The sequence below is a fragment of the Corapipo altera genome, unplaced genomic scaffold, assembly GCF_003945725.1.
Source record: "Corapipo altera isolate COAL_440 unplaced genomic scaffold, ASM394572v1 180, whole genome shotgun sequence".
Classification (NCBI taxonomy): domain Eukaryota; kingdom Metazoa; phylum Chordata; class Aves; order Passeriformes; family Pipridae; genus Corapipo; species Corapipo altera.
Window position 1 is genome coordinate 5,574,002 of NW_020884915.1, and position 20,221 is coordinate 5,594,222.

Consider the following 20,221-nt stretch of genomic DNA (forward strand, 5'->3'; position numbering starts at 1 on the left):
CTGTGTCAGACAGACATACCTGTGTCAGAGGCCCCGGAGGTGTCTGGTACATGTGCACGGGTGGCACAGAGGATGGGGTGTGGGCAGGGGCGTGGCTCTGCTGCAGCTGGGGCGGGGTGAGGTAGGGGTTGGCCCTGCTGCTCAGGGTGGTGTGTCTGTAGGGGTTGTATCCCTGCTGAGGTGTTCCTGGGGGAAGTCCTGGAGCACTGGTGGGCGGGGGACAGCTCTGCTGAGGAGTCTGGTACGGTGGGATTCCCACCTGGGAGGTGGGGGGTGCACTGTAGGGCTGGGAATTAGGAATATGAGGTGAAAAGGCATTTTGCCCATCCTGTGACCCAGACACGAGTGGAGGTGAAGTTGGAGGCCTGGAGAAGGCTGGTGCTCCCACAGGGGTTGCAGCAGTTGTCAAGGGTGGCTGCCCAATACTTCCAAAGGGATCACTGCTACTGGGCACTTGAGAGAAATAGTTGAAAGTCTGTGGTGGGTTGGGGCTGGCAGAAGTCTGACCCAAGAAGCTGTCCTCTTCCCCAACGTCTGCAGAATCATCTGCAAAGACAAAAGGACCACCAGAGATACTGTGAGACGTTCAAACCACCTGCTGTGTGTAGTCAAAATGTTCTGTAACGTTATCAGCTATTGCCAAAACTGCTGGTCTCCAGAAAGCCAAAAGTATTACAAAGCTTGCACAACTTGGTGATTAAGCACGTCATAAAATGAAACAAAAGATACAGAGTGTTCAAGAACATTTAAAATGGATCATAAGTCATGCAGGGTACACAGAATAAGCAACAGATATTAAAAACATTAAATAAGAGACCAAAGTATAACTGGAGTCAGGACCTTCCCAAGGCAACATGGCAGGTACTAAAATCCCTCCCAACTTCACTTATGCCTCACAAATGCAAGGGCAGCCTTGGTTCATACCCTTTCCACATGTAACCAATTGTTAAGCATAGGGCTTTATGCTCTAATTTTCAGACTTCCAAGATCAAATAAAAAATTAGACTTTAAAAACATCCCCAAATAGGCCAAACCTACTGATTAAACAATCCATTCTTGCCTGCTCCTTTAGCACAGCCCTCACAAGGTTTCTCATCTGACTTGCAAGGTGGCCATAACTCATGATCCCATGTCACTTGATGAGCAGGGTTTACTCCAGTTCTCCCTAAAAATCCTACTCTAGCCTGGCATAAAAGCTAAATTTCTGGTGCAGAAAAATCAGTCCCCATTCTGTATAATTGCAGGAGAGAGTTTAAAAAGGTACAAGGTCACTGAGAAAATAAACCAGGTTCTGGTCAATCCCAGTTTTCTGCTTGGCAGTGATTTAGCAACAAGTGGAAAAAAAGAGGTTTGACATTATTAGAGGTCTCACAGTAAGCTCAGCTAAATCTGTGATGGCCTGAGCAGCACTGCCTGCCTGCTGAGGGAACAGCACCTTGCAAGGAGTCAGTGCAACCTGCAGAGGTTAGAACTGTGTTTCATCTGCTCTGGCCATCAAATGATCCCCAGGCTGTGGGGAAGACACCCCAAAGGTATTGCTGCTTCTCTGATACTCAGTCCCCAGAGCAGCAACAACAAATGTCTTTATCCACAGCCAACATAACTGCACTAGAGAGTACCAAGGGAGTACAGGGGAATCCACGGAGGAGTCTCCCTAGGAAGCTGCTGTTCTAATTAATTAATCATAAAAGAAGCAGCTGCCAAGATTAAAAAGAACTATTTTAACCATCTTTTATTTAGTAGTCTTTGCAGACAGTGCCAATTTGAGGCATCACCTGCCTTACCAATTACTTACCTTACATCTTACCAACTTCTCTTACTTTCACCCACAGCATTTATCCCACTTTGAGGAACAACCCAAAACCTGTGTGTGTGGGCCATCAGGTGGAGAGTGCTGAAAGCATTTACAAGCAATGACCACTCTGAAATCAGGCCTGGGGATTATCTCCCAGCTACAAGCAGAATGGCCATTTATGCTAAATAAAAGGTCTCAATTTCTAAACAAAAAAAATCCACCTCATTTCCATATTTCATAAACACCATGGAACAGAGAGAAGCTACTGCACAGCACGCTCTCCACTCAGCTTTCCCAAATAAGTGTTCACCTCACTATGTCAGGTCACCACAGATATGCAGCAGTGTGCTGAAGAGTTCCCAGGGCCTTTACCAAATGCCCATTCACAAAACACCTACTGTTCTCCCAATCCAACTAGGTTTTGGAGGTTTAGTCTAACTGCAGCTTTCCCTGCAAAATGAGACTGACAAAAGTTCTGCCAAAACAAAAATTATATGTGTGTATATATATATACATGCTGGTTTACAATACCATACATTATTTTCTATCTTTCCTGTTTCTAATTTTGCAAACACTACATTGGAACATGAGCCCAGCCTGGCAGTAAAACAAGCACATCCTGTAAATTTTAAAAAATGAATGTACAGCTTTGACATGCAAGGGCAATGTCCTTCCCATGTACAAAAGAGTCTTTCTTCAGCTGTGACTGTGTCAACCTCCTGTACCTCCCTCCCTCCTCATTCACAGACTGTCACCAGACAACCACAAGTGACATTAATCCACTTCCTCACTGGGAACACTCCTCTCCACCTACAGTAAATACACTGGCTACATCACCCACACCTGAGCCAGAGAATGTGTCTTTTACTGTCAAACTGCAAAGCTCAAATCACTAATTAGAGACAATACAAATAGACATAACAAATTAATGACTGCACACAGCTTCTCAGTGTTGGCTGGCAGATGTCAAGAAAATCCAGACATTGATTCTTATTACATTTTACACAATTTAAAATTCAAACTCGAGAGCTTGTTCTTTCCTGCTTCAAACTGTGATTCGAGATACAAACCATCTTACCCAGCCAGATCCCAGCAACACCTGGCTGGACAGATGGTGAGTGCAATTGAGGATTGAGAGAACATTTAACAGGACACGGGCCTTACTTGGACACAAGTGGAACGTGGCACAACCTCTGGCACTGAAATTCACTCCAGCTGCAAAACTGGGAATCCTCATCTGATCAAATTTTAAGCGAGATGGAGAGTATATAATTCACCACATTAATGAAACCCCATCAGAGTTTCTCCCTGGCTGGCTTCAAAATCTTCAGGAAATTGCTACAACAGTCATTTGTGCAAAGCTACTGGAGAGACAAGCACTTAAAAGTTACTTTTTATTTGCTTTAATAAAAATTAAGACGTATTTGCAAGAAAGAAAACTTATAAGGATTGCACAGTGGAATCAGTAAATGTACCAACCAGTTAGATATTTCACATAAGTAGGGATAATATTCTAATGCTTTTATCCCTCCCACACAAAAAAACGCAGTTGATGTAAAAAAATGTTTCAAAGCCATAATTAGCAAATATTTTATTAAATCTACAGAGATGGATTGCACTGATTTCCAGCTATATTAGTACTTATTTCAGCTAAGATAAAACACTATTGAAATGAAGTCCTGGATTTTGGACTCGACATGCAACAGTTTTTGTTAAAAGGGACCTTTAAAGGTCATTAGTCCGACTGCAACACGTACAATGCAGTAAAATTTGAAATATCTGATTTATAGATGCATTTCTAATGTTTAGGGCTTTAATCTCAGACTGAACACATTCCCAGAAAAATCCATGCCTTCATCTGAAGGTGCTGGAGGACCAGATTTTAAGCAGTGCTGGGAACACCATCAGGGTTTTAGAGGGAAAGGATAACAGAACCGGGATTAAATTAGCAAGGATATTTTAGGTGCCCGCTTAACGTGCTATTTTCACACAGGGAAAGCGGAAGGCAGAATGGGAGAGGAGCTTTAAAAGACTGAAATCACCCAGTACACCCTGAATGGAAGCACTGAGACCTTTAAATGGCTGAAATGAACGTTCTGAAACATCGATGAGCTGCAAACGCGACAAACGCCCCCTCTCCTCAGCCCCGACACTAAAAACCGAACACACGATCACCAAACACAAGGAAGCACAAGCAATTAAGCACAAGAAAGCGGAATACGCGACCCCAAGCAGCCCGTCCGCGCTGAGGCACCGCGGGTGACAGCGGGCTGGGAGAGCCCCGGGGCCGGCTCGAACGGAACCGTCCCGGCCCTCAGCCCCCCTGGCAGCCCCGCCCGGCTCCAGGGGCTCCCCCGACCCCTCAGCCCATCCCGGGGGCTGCGGGACCCCTCACCGCCCCTCCCTCCCTCCCTCCCTCCCTCCGTACCGGCGGGCAGCAGCGCGGGCCCTGGCGCGGCGGGCGCCTGGCTGACGGGGATGAAGGGCACGTTGAAGCTGAAGTCGGTGGCGGAGGAGGAGAAGAGCAGGTTGGTGTTGGGGTTGGTGCCGGCGGTGCCTCCCCCGGCCTTCGCCGCCGCCATGGCCGCGCCCCGGCCACGTCCCGCCCCGGCCCCTTCCGCCCTCACCCAAGATGGCGGCGGCGGCCGCGCGCAGCCGTGAGGGGGGAGAAGGCGGGTCCCGCCGCCATTCCCGCAGGAAGGGGAGGAGGAGGAAGCGGCAGTGCCCGTGCGGGGCTGGCGAGCGGGAGGCGGCGGCCGCAAGGAGCCGGCAGCCCCGCGGCGAGGGGCGACCCCGCCATGCCGTGCGTGGGCGACTGGCTCAACAACCCCCTCAGCATCGTGCAGGGCTTCTTCGGTGAGGCGGGACCGGCGTCCCCTCGGCACGAGCGGGAGCGCCCTGAGGGCGCCCGGAACCGGACGGGGCTTTCCCTCGCGGGGTGGTGGCGGGAGAGCGGCGAGGCTGCTTATGTGCCTTCTGTACCTCATATATATCTCACGTACCTTATATATATGTCTCATCTATATCTCATATATCTTGCGTATCTCGTGTATCTTTGGATTTCGGGAACAAGGCGTGCTGTCCACACCGATCACTGCTAATGTTACCAGTGCCATCACCGCGGCTGTTTCTGTGCTAGGCTCGATCTTAACTAAAGGGTTATGGAAATAAAAATCTTCCGCGCGGGAAGCGGCACCTCAGCTCCTTCCCTTTCTCCTTGAGGTGTCGTGGAGCTTTTCTTCGGTCCCGAGAATGGCTGTGGGCATCTCGGTTGGCCTGGAAGCCTGTAAAATGTGAAGTCATGAGGTACAAGAGGCGTAAATTACACTAAAATGCAGTCGTTTGTAGTCTAAATTGCACCTGCTTCCTCAGAATAGAAGCAAAAGTTTGCTTTGTTCGCTGTGTTTGGAGAAGGCTGGATAGAGGTCTGTTGCCGGTGCTAATGCGCGTGTAAATGTGGTTTTTTTGTAGCCCAAAATGTTCCAAACTCTGATTGGGAAAAGAAGGTAACCGAATACTTCAAGGAAAAATTAAAAGAAAATAATGCCACTAATTGGGTAAGAGCGTTTGATTCTTTTAGACTTACGCTTTCCTCAAGTCTCGTTGTTGTTTACATTTTATTGCAGCGACTGGCGTTGGAGAAGTTCTTCGTGTTCGTGATAAGCACAGGGCCGAATTTCAGGCCCAGGCTTAAGGATATGTTATCCACATCTCGGCTGCTTTTTTTTTTAACCTGATGTGAAATCCTGGCTGGGATTTCAGCCTTGCCTTCGGCACAGCTCCTGCTCCGGGCCATCCCTGCCGGGCGCTGCCGCTCTGCAGCACAGTCAGTAGATGGCAGGAGCTGACAAATATTGTCATTTTTGGGAGTGTTTGTCCCTGCGCTCTGCGCCCCACGAGCTTCTCAGCTGCTGCTTGTAAACCTCTTCTCCTGTGAGGTTTTTATCGCGATGCTGAGAACTTTTGTGTGGGTTGAAGAAGCAGCTGCCTGGGCTTTCAGGTTTTAGGACAAAACACTTTTTCTGCTAAAACTGTGCTTTATTGGGCTGGCTTTGTGCAGCGGGGAAGCTGTGCTTAAGGTTTAAAAGTGAGTTCAAAAGCTGATACTTTTTTAAAAGGCTGTAGCAAAAATGACACTGTGGAACATTGCTAAGAGGACTAGAAAGTTTCACATAAGATCTGTTCTACTTATGGCTGAGAAAACAGATGAAAATTATTTGATTTCTTTTTTTCTTCCTGAGGATTCCATACTTAATATTTCAATCATATTTTTAATCATTTTTCATTTTAATCATTTTTCAATCATAGTTTTAATCAAAGTGGGAAAAATCAAGTCAAATTGACAACATTAGAAGGAATTGAAAGCACATTTTCTTACTCAAGAGAAACATGATGTGATATATGATTGCTAAAATGCCATTTCTTATAGGGACACTTCTGGATTTTGTTGCATTTTAATGTTGAATGTGGGTTTTTTCAACAAGTTGATCTTCAGATTTAGAAAACTCTACTCATATTGCAAGTCTCATTATTTCAAGTTACACCACCTGCTTTTGGCTTAGTTCAGTGCATTGCTTAATATATACCAGTTGTGTAGAATAAACTCTTTTTTTTACAGGTTCCATCACTGAATGATGTTCCTGTACATTACCTAAAACCCAACAGTTTGGTGAAATTTCGCTGCATGGTTCAAGATATGTTTGATCCTGAGTTTTACATGGGAGTGTATGAAACAGTTGACCCAAACACAAATGCACGTGTAAGTGAAATACTGATTTATTATTTTAATAAATGCTTATCATTTTATCTACTCTAGTTCTCATATTTCTCTAGTTCCTAAGTTAAACTTATGGAGTCTGGGTGCTATTTAGTAATAGGAGTGTTTGGCTCAAATGGCATCACTAATACATCACTTGTATTTCTGTTGAGAAAAAGAAAATATTAAAATAAGGAAAGCTTTGGCAGTGTATCCGTGTGGGATTTTGGACTGCAGTGATTTTGGTCTGATTCCTGCTCAGGATTCCTTCAGAAAAAGAATGACTGCATTGCCTTTTCCTCCTTGACAGGTTTTGCATTTTGGCAAATACAGAGATGTGGCAGAATGTGGGGTAAGTTATACAAGTTACACAAATTTTGAGATGAAATATTAGATGGAAAGTTGCCGTTTATAAGTGTGATAGGACTTCTTTGGTACTTGCCCGTGGATTCCTGAGGGCACTGCTCTTGAAATACAGAATTAATCTCAGGTTTGGAAAGCAAAGTATTCATAACTGCTCCCTGGCATTCTAATTTCAGGAGGCTTCCAGCTGTTCCTGTTTTATTTAAAATTTGTTTTGCTTGGTTGGAGGGGGGAGTGCCTGTGACTGAAACTGTTTGCTGTGGAAACAGCTCCTTCTGGTAGTGCTGTGCAATTGGAATCAAAACATTACAGATACTGTTTGGATTCACTGTTTCATGAGTATGTTAGTTGTAACTTCTGGCTGAGTAACTGAATCTATTGGATTGCTTTAAAAAAATCCTGTAATCAGATTTGTAACAGAATTTCCCTTGGTATTCCAGCCTCAGCAGGAGATCGATTTGAACTCCTCACAAACAGTCACCTCGGAGAGACAGACTCTCTACTGTGTTCCAGTGCCTGGGGAATCTGCATGGGTGAAAGAAATATCTTTTTTGACTCTGTTATACAATCAGTGATCACCAACTAATTAGATTGAAGGAGATAAGTTTATTTAAAGTCTCTTTTTTGTTTTTTCTCTGTGAATCAGGTGAGGGGGCAGGTGCAGAAAGAGAAGAAAGGTAAAACTGGTGGTGTGTTATATGCACAAAGAGGATGCAAATGAATGAGATGTGGGAGAGAAAATTCATGCATTTTTGATTTGTTCCTGACCACAAGCACATTCTCTGGGGGAAAAAAACCCTTTTTTAGAGGCTGATGGTGGAATAGCACTTGGTGGTTTATAGTTTCTGTTTTCAGCAAAGCCACTGACTCTCCAGACTCCTGCAGCAGGTTATTTGTGTGTCTGAAGAGGTGACATCTAGGTAACAGTTTGATTCATTATTTTAACATCTTGCTCAAAATAGAACACTAGAATTTTGTTTAAAAAAAACCAACCAAACCTTCCTGTGCTTGAGTTGTCCCTGCTCAGCCTGAGGTTGTCCTTAACCCCCAATTTCACGCCTATATCAGTGCCAGCCAAGCCCGAGTTAGTCCTTCAACTTCCTACACCCCGAGTCGCCACAAGAGGAGCTATGAGGAAGATGAGGACATGGATCTGCATCCATCCAAACAGAAGGAGCAGCATATGGGTAACAGTTGCCATTGATGAATAGCTATGATATCTTTCCAGAATTTGTAAAAGCTTCTGTTTTAAAAACTGAAATATTTGCAGCTGTTTTGAATCACTGGTGTTGGTGCAGCTTTCAGAACTGATTTGGTGGCTTTGTTGAAGCCATCAGTGGTTTGATCTGAAGTAGAGTGGGAGAGTCTGTGGTGTTACACGTGGGCTGTACGACTCGTTGGCACGACTTTGTGGAGTTCATTCCTGAGAGCAATCCTTTGTACAGCAGCACTGGTGCATTGCCTCTGGTGTGGAACAGCACACAAACAATTTAGAGCAGCAGGTTGAACTTGGGGAGTTTGTGCTTAATTTCCCACTGTATTACAGGTTTCATTGTAATGGGAGGGAAATTTTATCTCTCACACCGTGTGTGGGTCTTACTGTGTAAATTGAAGCTGAACTCCATGTCAGTTAGGTGCTGCTTTGCTACAGAGTGTGTGTCTAACAAATATCTTCCAGCCTTCCCTTTTTCCCAGTGTGATTTACTAATCCAACTTCCTAGAGGAACAAGATCCATGTCAGGCACTTGTAGCATCCTGAAGAAAGCATTTGAACCTTTTCAGAGGTTCAACACTGGCAGTGTGCAGTTCTTACTTATGCTGTAATCAGTCTGTCAACTATTTGTTTTGATGCTCATCCGTGGAGATTCCACTTAAACTGGAATGGGGTTCTTCAAGATTTTGGCAAGTTTTCTTTTCAGCAAGAGGAAGTGGTTAGTTTAAGTTGTTGGTCCTGTTAAAGATAAAAAAAATGTAGAAGTTACTGCTTTCTTTGGTTCAGTGCTCTGTGTCTGTCAGGTTCATTAGCTGGACTCAGGATTTTCCTTTTGTATTCTTACCAGTTTGCAAGGTACTATAGACAGGATTGTCTTTGTACCTGGGACTCATCAACTGTAGAACAGATTTTTCTTGCTGTATTATTGCTGAAAATCTGCAGAGATTTTTAATGTAAACTGGTTCTTTATGCATATTCTTACCTTTGAGAACTACCTGGGTTTTTTAGCTTGAAGTGCAAAAATATATTACCTTTGCAGAAAAATCATTCACCCCCATATAAACGTTACATTTTGAAAATCAGATTTCTGGCTGTGTTTGGGTTTCCAAGACACACAGATCTTTATCAGTACTCTCACTCACCCTTAATTTGACAATATAAAATATGCATTTGTGAGACTTTCTGGATGTCAAATATATTGCATTATTAAACGGTTTTGTCTCAAATGTCTTGTTAAATTAGTTTAATTCTGTGTTCCTCCCTGAAGAAAGTTGTTCAGTTTTGCATTGCTGTTTAAAGAGCCTACAAATCCTGTGTTTTTCAGGCAGTGGAGGTGATATCCATGGATGTGTGGAGCCAAAGAGATTAGAAACAGAAGCTCCTGCGGGTCATCATCTCATTTCTCCCAACTGCTCCCCTCCACTTGACCTAAATTTTCCATTGCCAGGAGAGAAGGGACCAGCATGTCTTGTCAAGGTAACAGAAGTGGAGGGGGGATGATGAGCAGGGTTCTGTGTCCCTCAGTGAGGCAGACAGAATCCCATGTTAGAACGTAAGTAGTTAGTCTTGCAGACAGGTTTATAGGCACAGAAATTGTCTCTCCAGTCAAGAATTTTGTTTCTACAGATCATTGCATTCTTTCTTTTCACTATTACATTGTTTCTCTTCTTGAGTGCTGCATTTGAACTGCTGAAATCCCTCAGCAGCATTTTTTAGTTTGCACCTTTTCATCACAGTTTAAAAAAAAAAAAAGTCCAGTACCAGATGCTTGAGGGTGTAGCTGGAATTTCTGCTTTTAGGATTTTTCCTCTAAAGGAGAAAAGGTGTGATGGAACAAGCTGAAAAAAACAATAAACTACATGTTTGTTTGTTGAATTTAAAATAGCCCTTGATTCACTACTGTGCTGTATTGACTATGACACTTCAACACGAGATTTCTGTTCTGTTTCTGTACTGACTTCTCTTATTCAGCAGATCTTGATAAAACAGAATACAATTGTTTACATTTGTGTGGCAAAGAATGCTAATAGGAAAAAAAAATGGAATCATAGAAACTCAGTTTTCCAGTGTAAGCTTGGTTACACCAGGGGCTGGGAGAGGCCTGTTCACACAGGCTGTTCTCAGCCCACACTCCAGTCTCCTGAGGTTTTTTTCCATCCTGCATCTGGCCCATCTGCCTCTGCCTTTTGTTTCCTTTTGGGACAGGTCTATGAGAGCTGGGAGAGCTTCAAAGTCAATGATGTGCTGGAGGTTTATGGTGTTTTGTCCGTGGATCCAGTGCTGAGCTTAGTAAACAGTGAGGAGAGGTAAGGCTGCCCTCAGATGAAGGAAATGTTTGTTTCAATGAGCAGACAAGGAAATGTGTAAATACATAACAGTTATGCTCAACTGGTGAATTTTGTTGCTTAAAAAAAGCTTGATAAGGAAAATGTTAGATCAGTGTCTTGTAAACTAAGTCCAGTGTGCTCTGGTCCATCCATATCCTTGGATATCCAGTGCATCTGTTTTTTAGGTTGTTGTACAGTCCATAAAGCAGAAAGTGCTTCTATAGCTAAATATTCTGTATTCTTTCATGCCTATTAAACTTTCAGTGAATGAGTGAATAGTGAACAAGCTTTCAAATAAACTTTAAGAAGTACAAAATGTCCTTTTGAAGTAACTGCTAAGCCCATGAAAGTTGTTACCATAAACATTTCAGAAGAGTATAAAAAAAAAAAAGGTTTGCATGTCTGCATGGAGAGTGGTAGTGATCAAACTGAGTAAAAATTGGGCTGATTTTTTCATTAATTAAGGTATATCATCATGCTGTGCCACTGATAGAAACTTCCCCTTTCACCTGCTGTTCTGCAGTTACTTGTCTGACAAAATACAAACTAATCCAAGAAATCAGTTTTTAAAACAAAACTCTTGTCCAATCTGACATAAACACTACTGATGTCTTGAACCATTGCACTCTGAATTATTTCTGTTGGTGATTTTGTTCATCCTTCTGATCAGTACAATATCCAGAGTGCAGTGTGAATCCTTTACAGTGCCAACCTCTTAAAAATTAACTCAGCTGCTCTTGGTTATCATCTGTGTGACAGCTAATCCCAGACTCACAGCTCAGTTGTTTTGAGTGCAAACAAAAAAAATTTAATGGAAAGGGGTGAACAGTGTGCTGGTGAACTGCTGAAGTGGCTTTGGAGTTTTAAAGCCTGTCAGCTTTTAGAACCAGTACAAGTTGATTAAATTTGTGCTAAACTTCAGCTTCATCTGATTTAGTCACTTTAGGGACTTTAGTTTCTACATGACAAATGAAAACCACCTGGGAGGAATTTTGTGAGACATCTTCAGGGAGAGCAAAGCTCCCGTATCTGAACTTTTAAATTAAGAGCTAATACCTCCAAGTTTGAGCTGAGGTGCATTAGGATCTATTTACTCATCATTTTTTTACTCAGCCAGTGATTGAGCTGTTATGTGACAGTCTAGAAGATCTTGTCAGGCTCCAGAACCCAGTGGAATAAGAAAATCCCACATGTTCCTACACAGGCAAATGTAATAAATCATGACCTTATTTTCCTGAAAGTTACTGTTTGGACTTCATTCTGTCCATGCTGTACAGAACAGTGTGTAACATTGTACTTGAAGCTACAGATTATGAAATGATGCAGTAAATACTGAGTGTGGGTTTGTTTGGTTTTGGGGGGTTGGTTTGTTGTTTCTTGTTGTTTGGGTTTTTTTTTTTCCAGAAAAGTACGATTTGATTATTTTCTGAAAATAATAGAGTGCAGATTTCTCTGGCCAGGCCTGCTTTGGCAATTCTGTACCATTATATAATTGTGATTTGGTATTTCTGGTGTCTATAAAAATCCTAAAGAGGGTAGTTTGCCTGAGGGAGGAGTTCCCAGGAGCTGGGAGGGGATGTTGTTTGTTCCGCCCCGCTCCGTTCTTGGCCTGGTTCCAGCTGCCCTCAGTCAGAGGGAGAGGAATTCCTGTGGAATGTTTCTAAGCCCAGTTGTGCTGTGCCCTTTCCTAGGGACAGCTCAGCCCTTGATCCTATGGAGTGTATGGACACAGCAGAGGAACAGAGAGTGCACAGCCCTCCTGCCTCATTGGTGCCCAGAATCCATGTGATTTTGGCCCAGAAGTTGCAACACATTAACCCACTGCTGCCTGCCTGCCTTAAGGAAGAGGAGAGTAAAACCTGTGAGTAGCTGAGCTCTGGGCACATTTCCTAGCACAGGTGAACAAACACTGCTTTGCTCAGAGGCAAATGCCTCAACAACAGGCTCTGGATTTAAATCTTGTTAAGTGGAGGAGCCATTCAACGCTGCAGAACTGAACAAGATGCAAGTGTTTGTGTTTATATCATGGTTATGGTTTTACTTGTCTGAAATAAATGTGATTTATATGAAACTTGGGTTTGCATTCGATGTGCCCAAGGATTTTGCAGAGCTGTTCAGCCATAAGATTTGATTAGTTTTCAGATGGAGTTGTGAACTGCTGGAAAATTAGATTTCCAAATCAGTATGACAGTGGAAATAAGAAACATACTGACAATATGAAGGATCATAATGCTGTGCAGAAAACAAGGCAATTCTGTTTTAAGTGACTGTGCTATTCCTTGTGGCCTGTTTGACTGTTATGATTTTGTCATTGAATTATTGCTTACAAACCTTTGATATTTATCATTTTCTTCCTTGAGTGCGTTGTGTTGGTTGTCCTGAGCTGTGTCACATGTAAGGGGTTTTTTTTTCCCACCTTTAAAATAAAATGGGTGGGCTATTATTTTAGAAATTTGGCTCCAAACTTTGTAGCATTCTGCAAATGCTTTACACAGTATCTAATTTTTAAAAAAGAAAGCATTTCCAAGGAAATGTTGAGTGATTCAGGCTGTCCAAAGCCAGTAATTGCTCAGCTGGAAAAAACAATGAATGTTTGTTTCTTTTTCCTCGACTGCTTTGGAATAAACATTTTTCCTCATCAAACTGTAATAGAAAGTAAGTTTTAGAGGGAAGAGGGTGAGAAACAGCACATTTTCTGACATTTGTTGTTTTGTGTTTTTTGGCAGTTGTTTCTAATTTTATGTCTGAGCTGTCACCAGTGAGAGCAGAGTTGCTGGGGTTCCTCACCCATGCCCTCTTGGGAGACAGTTTGGCTGCTGAATACCTTATACTGCATCTCATCTCTACAGTGTAAGTATTTAGATGTTTGAGAATTTAAATATTCAACATTCAAAAGGCATCTCTGTTTATGGGGTTCTTCACCAACCTGCAAATAAATGGCAGAAACAGCTCAAATAGTACTTTTTTCAGCAGTACTTTGTCCAGCTAGAGTTGTCCTGTCACAGTAAACACAGAGGCAGATTTCATTGTGTGGAATAACAGTAAATATTGATAAAAGGCCAGTGTATCCTTTTGGTGTTCCTTTGAGAGTTGGACAAACTCTCTAAGACACACTTTCACACATGAGAACATCTTTTTGCCTCTAGCTTCTAATGAGTAGGAACTGTCTTCTCAAAGACAGCATTTACTGCAGGAATTACTGTTTAGGTATTACAACATACTGAAAGGTACATTCTGGGAATTTGGTAATTAAATGCTAACATATGTTTAGTGGCAAGTTCAAGTGACCCCTATTTAACATGGGATAGAAATTCACTTTTATGTTGATTTTAAACTGTCACTGGGTGAAATGACTCATTAAAATCTCAGGTGTGAGGCTTCAGACAGTGTGTTTTGCTGAGTTGTCAGGCTCCAATTTAATGTTAGTCATTTTAGTCTTCAAAATTAAAATGGGTTCTGCTTTTATTCTTTTTAGTGGGACTGACTGCTCTGACACTTAGACTAGAATGTATTTTCTCTCTTAGCTGGTATCACAAAAAGGTTGAGAGTTGTCGAGAATGGGGAGAAGATACACAGGAGAAGAGGGAGAGGAAAGCTGAGGGCAGGTAAAGGAGATGAACAAGTTGATAAGCAGGGAAACTGAGACTGGGCACGAGAAAGGAGAAGAACAAAGTGTGTTTACTGAGTAACAACAGAGTACAAGGAGAACAGAATGTAACATGGCACATGGCAGGATCCCAGGCACTGGAAATGTACTTTTGTGCAGGGCTGCAAAGCCTTCAGGAGCAGCTCCAACCTGGCTCGGTCCTTGGGCACTGGGGCAGGAACAGGAGATGGCTGTTAGCATGTGAAATCCTGGCTGTCAGAGGGGCCACACAACACTCCAGCTGAGTGATACCTGTGTTCAGTGTTAACCAGAGGCTTGTCTAAGCTGTGGTGTTTTTGGTGCAGTTATGCAAGACGAGATGTGCTTCCTCTGGGAAAATTCACGGTCAACTTGAGCGGATGTCCCAGGAACAGCATCTTCACCGAGCACATCTACCGCATCATCCAGCAGCTGGTGCCAGCAGTAAGCCTTGTGGGGCTTCAGTGTTTCTGGGGAGAGATGTTCTTGTTATTTCAACCAAAAAACAACACTTTAGTTGATTCTTTAATTTCTAAGGCAGGCTACTCAAACGAAGGCTCCCTCTACCCTTTTAGGGAGCAGGTAACAGCAGAGGTGTGGCTTGCCTGTATGTTCAAGTCTCTATGTGCCACATCATCTAGAATGAATATGGAATAAAATCCTCTCCTCAGAGGTATTGAACTGACAGACAGATGCTGCATGCTTTATTCTGTCTTTCTGGATTCATATTTTGACATATAGGTCGTTTAATTAGGGTACCATTGTGGTTTATTCCCACCTTTGTGGACACCGCTCTGCAGAAAACTCCACAGTAATTCAGTTTGGGGTGGTGATAATGGTATTACCACACTAACCCATTTGTTGTTCAGCTCATCCTGGCTGTGCAGTGCAGGGAGCTGTGAGCAGCACTGTTCTCCTGGGGGAGGTGTTCAGTGCTGGGGGTGTGTCGTTGCAGTCCCACCGGCTGCAGATGACCATCGAGAACATGAACCACTCGCGCTTCATCCCGCACAAGGACTACGCCGCCAACCGCCTGGTCACTGGGGTGCTGCAGCTGGCCAGCAACACCTCCCTGGTGGTGGATGAGACTCAGCTGGAGCAAGGGCAGCTCGACACAACAGGTAGACGCTTTTTCTGGGTTTTCAGATCTCACCTGGGAGGTTCAAAGTTGATGTGTTTTAAGACTGGTGCTAACTGTGTCCCGGTGGTGATGGTCTGTTACAAAACTCTGTCCTCAGTTCATTGCTTTGAACGAGCTCCCTGCTGGCCTGCAGCCTCCTCAGTCAACTTAGGACAAATTTGGGTAATTCTTTATCACCAAAATAACTCTGATTAATTGGAATGGCCTTTCAGTTTCCTGTGGTAATGCTTGAAGTGGGGAAGCATATGCTGTTGCCTTATGCTCTGCACTTTTCCTGTATATAAGGAAACCATCCCCTGAGAACCCAGCTAAGAACTGGAAATAAAAAGATTGCTTTACTGTGTGGAAAAAAGTGATGGTTCTATCTTATAAGCTGATGTAGCCCTGTGTAGTGTGCTTTCTGCAGAGCTTTAGACTATTTATTTAATTTTAACTTACATAAAAGATGAGTTGCACCTATTAAAAGTTCAGTAACTGGAGAAGCACAGTACAGGTCTCTGTGGTGACTCCTGGGCTGTGCTGTGCAGGGCCTGGAGTTGGACTTGAATGATCCTTCTGGGTCCCCTCCAGCTCAGCAGATTCTGTGGTTCTGTTAAAGAAGAGAAAATCACTGCAAGTGACTTCATTTTAAAATAAAAATACTCTCTTGAGAAACCTGCTCTGGGGTTTTTTAGTTACTGCTCTTATAAATTATTATTTGAAATTATTCAATTGCTCTTGAGACTTCAGTATTTTTTTGTTACTCTGCTTTAGGAAAGTTACAAAATTTCACTCAAGTAAAACTAGTAGCAAACTTTGCATTGTCTGTTTCCAAAAAAAATAGTCAAAATATGAAAAGCTCCCATTTAGGGGAAACTCTTACTGTGCTGATTTATAGGTTTTCCAAAATGTTTGTCCATAATGTCTAAAAAACCCCTCAACATCTAATGAAAAATAATATTGTAGGTGTTAAGAGTTGCAGATAAAAAAGGCTATTAATTTTATTTCCTTTTTGATGCAATGTTATCTGCTGAATTTAGAGTAAAAAAAGTAAACATTTTTAATTTCTTATAGCAAAGTTGGGAACAAAATTTAATCCTAGAGAAGTGTCTCCAGACGTTGGTTTGGAACTCTTGGAAGTTACAGTGTAGAGATTTCAAATGGCAAAATGTCCCAGAAGTAAACCACAATATTAAATTTGCCTTTATTTACTAACTTGGCCTTTATTTACAGTATAATAAGTTAATACAAACTGGTTAAAAGCAAAACCATAACAGTAGATGAGTGGTTTGATGCAGTAACACTGCTGAAGAGAAGTTCAATTTGTCAGGTACATGTTGGTATTTCCAAGAGAGAATTCCAAGAGTCAACCAGTTAATTTGTCAATCTTTTTATATTTGAAATAACTTGGTTTCATGTAAGGCTATAAAAATGAAATGGGTAGTGCTTTGTCCACTTTTGAGGAGAGATTTGTTTGGTTTGTCTCTGTAAATAGTTGTCTGGCTTTGTAGGGCCAATAAAAACATGAGCTGTGAACACATGTACTAAGCCAGATAAAATTTAGACTTGAAGTTAGGAATCCTTAGTTTTGATCTTAAGAAATGGTTGTGTCTATCTGGAAGACACCACAGACCCCTGCAGAAACAGGAAGCTTGCAGGAATTCTTCTGGTAACTGCTCATTAAAGGCAGATTGGAACACGAATCAGCTCTGACTTCATTTGTTTAGTCCATTGCTCAGGGAGCTTGTTCCTTCCTGCTTTTGCAGGTGTCCATAATGTGACAGCTCTGGGCAATCTGATCACCTGGCAGAAGGTGGATTATGACTTCAATTACCACCGGATGGAATTCCCCTGCAACATTAATGTGCTGATCACCTCGGAGGGCAGATCCCTCCTGCCGGTAAGGGTTGGGTGGGAACTGCAGGTGGCAGCTGCCTGCCCAGAGCAGCCCTGCCAGGGACAAGTGCAGACAGGAACCCTGCCTTGTGACAGGGCACGGGTGACACTGGCACTGGGTCCTGCCTCCTCCCTCTGGCTCCAGCCCAGCCCCAAACCTGCTCATGGGAGAACCAGATGGGCCTTCCCTCCTCGGCTGAACAGGGATGGGGAGGCAGTGCCAGTGCCAGTGAGGGGCAAAGGCTGCAGATATGGGCCCCCTCAAAGCAGGGTCTGAGGTGGTGGGCACAGGAGCAGAGCCACAGAGCTGGCACTGCCCCTGGAGTAGCCTAAGCTTGCCAACATCTGATCTCTGGCATTCCAGCTCGATCAGCTGAGCCCTTGCTCTCCTGCCTCTGAGTGAAGCTGGCTCCTGCTTCAGTGAGGACTGTGAACAGTGGAATATTTAAAGAACTGTCTTACCTTAATTCTGGGAAGTAGTGACTTCTGTTGGCTTTGAGAGTAAATTGGGTTTGGAATAGAAAACAATGGGATGTGGCAAGAGATGGTGTGTAATTTTCTCTTTCAGTCAGATTGCCAAGTCCACCTACAACCCCAGATAATCCCCCCAAACATGGAGGAGTACATGAGCAGCCTCCTGACAGCAGTGCTCCCATCTGTGCTCAACAAATTCCGAATTTACCTGAGTTTGCTGAGGCTCCTGGACTACAGTATATCTGATGAAGTGACCAAGGTAGGGAAGACTCCACTAATACATTTTCAACTCTATATTTGGATAGAAAGCACCTTAACAGACTGTTACTGTACTTTCCCATTGCTCTCCCTGTCAGTGATTCTCCTTGAAGTTTTCTAAAAACCAAACCAGGAGCGTTTTTATGTCCTGAACATGCCTTTAAGGATTTGTAAAGTATTCACAGAAATAAGTGTAGTACAAATAAGAAACAGTACATGGAATATTGATTTTGAAAAGCAGTTTTTTTCAAAGATGAGAAGCAGCCTGGTTTTGCTCAGGCTCTGCACAGCAGTGAGTTGAAATGCTGTCTTGTAAAGGTAGCTGAGGTGTTCAGCTCCTTGAAAACTGATCTCTGCGTGGAGGTTCTGTTTTGCTCCATAACTCCACGCTGTTGTCCACAGGCAGTGGAAGAGGACTTTGTAGAGATGCGCAAGAACGACCCCGAGAGCATCACGGCTGATGACCTGCACAAGACACTGCTCGTGGCAAGGTGGGTGCTGCTGCTTGTCCTGCCTGTTTCTGTCCTTCCCAGAAAGCTGCTGTTTGCAGCTGGATGCTCAGTCTGCAGCTGGATTTAGCTGTGCCAGGCTGGGCCAGCTCTCCAAGATGGAATCTCCTTTCCCTTTGTTCCTCTTCTCACACATTCTTACTTAGGCAAAGTATTCCCTCCCTGCTCCCTTCCCATGCTTTCTAGTTCCTAGGTTACTGCAAGAAAAATAAAAATACTGTCTTGAGAAACCTGCAGTGGTTTTTTTTATTACTGCTCTTATAAACTGTTATTGAAATTACTCTGTTACTCTTGAATCATCAGTATTTTTTGTTCCTCTGCTTTAGGAAGGTTACAAAATTTCATTCAAGTAAAACTAGTAACAAACTTTACATTGTCTGTTTCCAAAAAAAATAGTCAAAACATGAAAAGCTCCCATTTAGGGACAACTTGGTGTGCTGGCTTATAAGTTTTCTAAAATGTTTGTCCATAATGTCTAAAAAACCCCTCAGCATCTAATGAAAAATAATATTGTAGGTATTAAAAGCTGCAGACAAGCAAAGGCTTGTTAATTTTATTTCCTTTTTGGTGTGATGTTATCTACTGCATTTAGAGGAAAAAGATTTCAATTTTTAATTTCATATAGCAAAGTTGAGACCAAAATTTAATCCCAGAGAAGTGTCTTCAGGTGTTGGTTTGGAACTCTCAGAAGTTACAGCTTAGAGATTTCAAATGGCAAAACATCCCAGAAGTAAAGCATAATATCAACTTTGCCTTTATTTACTAATTTTGCCTTTGTTTGGGTTTGGGACTGTGTTGGTTTATCCCCCCTGGCACTGACCAAGCCCTTCCTGTGTCTGTGCTCCCCCAGGTTCCTGTCGCTCAGCGCGGGGCAGACGACGCTGTCGAGGGAGAGGTGGCTGAGAGCAAAACAACTGGAGGCACAACGCAAAGCCAGGCTGCAGCAGCAGAAATGTGTCAATGGCAACGAACTTTAACACCTTGAAAATTTGTCTAATCCCTAGATGGAACCCCTACTAAGATTGGAATATTGTTTATACCAGTTTTTGTAGATAATTTATACCAAAAAGTTATGGATATTTACCCTTGCAGCCTGAACACTCTTAACTCTGTTCAGCCACTTAAACATATTTTATGGAATTTTTTTGGAACCCTGTTTTGTAATTGAAAATTGGTAACAATGAGCAAATTGTTTGATATTAAACTTTAATACTGAAGTTGCATAAACTTATTTCCTTTCATAATAAGAAAATTTAAACCCCGAGCCCTTGGTACACAGCCATGCTGGGCTTTGTTCTGGGATACATTTGTGCTCTAATTCCTGAAAGGTGGAATTCTGAGGCTCAGAGCTCCCAGCTGGCCAGCAGCTGCAGCTGAAGGAGGTGCTGACTTCAGCACAGAGCTCTGTGTGCTGTGAGCTGAGGCAGCACAATGCTGATCACACTGTGGGATAAAGCAGTGATTTGATCTCCCCCATGCCCAGGTTAGGTATGAAATACATCTTTACTGTGCTTAGAGCAGAACAGGACTAACTTCTCAAATATCTCTAATGAGATTTATTCTGGCACAACCTCTTAAAAAAAAAACAAACACATTGACTGGAGAATTGGTGCCACTCACATCCTTGTACAAAACATACTTTACTTTTACAGCACAGCACTGCAGTGTGTTTAAAGGGTTTGAATAATAGCATTGAAGCATTAAGAATGGTCTCTCCACACCTTATTCCTGTACACTTTGAGCTGGTGTTCAGGGGCCGTGCTGCCCCAGATGGGACTTGCAGAACTGGTTTAACAAGGGTGGTTGAAGTAGTGAAGTGTTAAAGCAGCACAGAGCTGGGAGTTGTATGGGATAAGCAGGGCTGCCTGTGTGGAGACAGCCTGCA

General features: G+C 43.0%; 2 protein-coding genes across 4 annotated transcripts in view; one reads left to right on the forward strand and one right to left on the reverse strand.

Annotated features, from left to right (window-relative positions):
• Window positions 1–4,412, reverse strand: part of SEC23IP (SEC23 interacting protein) — a 24,954-nt gene extending 20,542 nt beyond the window's left edge. Inside the window, exons 1-2 of the mRNA XM_027655186.1 lie at window positions 4,224–4,412; window positions 20–546 (exon numbers count right to left, since the gene is read on the reverse strand). Of these exons, the coding sequence (XP_027510987.1) occupies window positions 20–546; window positions 4,224–4,377 (681 nt within the window). The 5' untranslated portion in view covers window positions 4,378–4,412. The remainder of the gene's footprint in view (window positions 1–19; window positions 547–4,223) is intronic.
• On the forward strand, window positions 4,232–19,559 carry MCMBP (minichromosome maintenance complex binding protein). 3 transcript variants are annotated; one of them, XM_027655188.1, is made up of 16 exons: window positions 4,232–4,323; window positions 5,267–5,352; window positions 6,414–6,554; window positions 6,862–6,903; window positions 7,355–7,456; window positions 7,972–8,101; window positions 9,452–9,603; window positions 10,333–10,433; window positions 12,146–12,315; window positions 13,181–13,304; window positions 14,406–14,523; window positions 15,035–15,200; window positions 16,966–17,099; window positions 17,664–17,828; window positions 18,230–18,318; window positions 19,187–19,559. In XM_027655188.1, exons 3-16 carry the CDS (start codon window positions 6,480–6,482, stop codon window positions 19,311–19,313), a joined length of 1,695 nt encoding a protein of 564 aa, XP_027510989.1. In that variant the 5' UTR covers window positions 4,232–4,323; window positions 5,267–5,352; window positions 6,414–6,479; the 3' UTR covers window positions 19,314–19,559. The 3 variants fall into 3 exon arrangements, with proteins under 3 accessions (XP_027510989.1, XP_027510988.1, XP_027510990.1); XM_027655187.1 differs by lacking the exon at window positions 4,232–4,323 and adding an exon at window positions 4,498–4,651; XM_027655189.1 differs by lacking the exon at window positions 4,232–4,323 and adding an exon at window positions 4,725–4,953.
• Window positions 19,560–20,221: the final 662 nt, after the last annotated feature.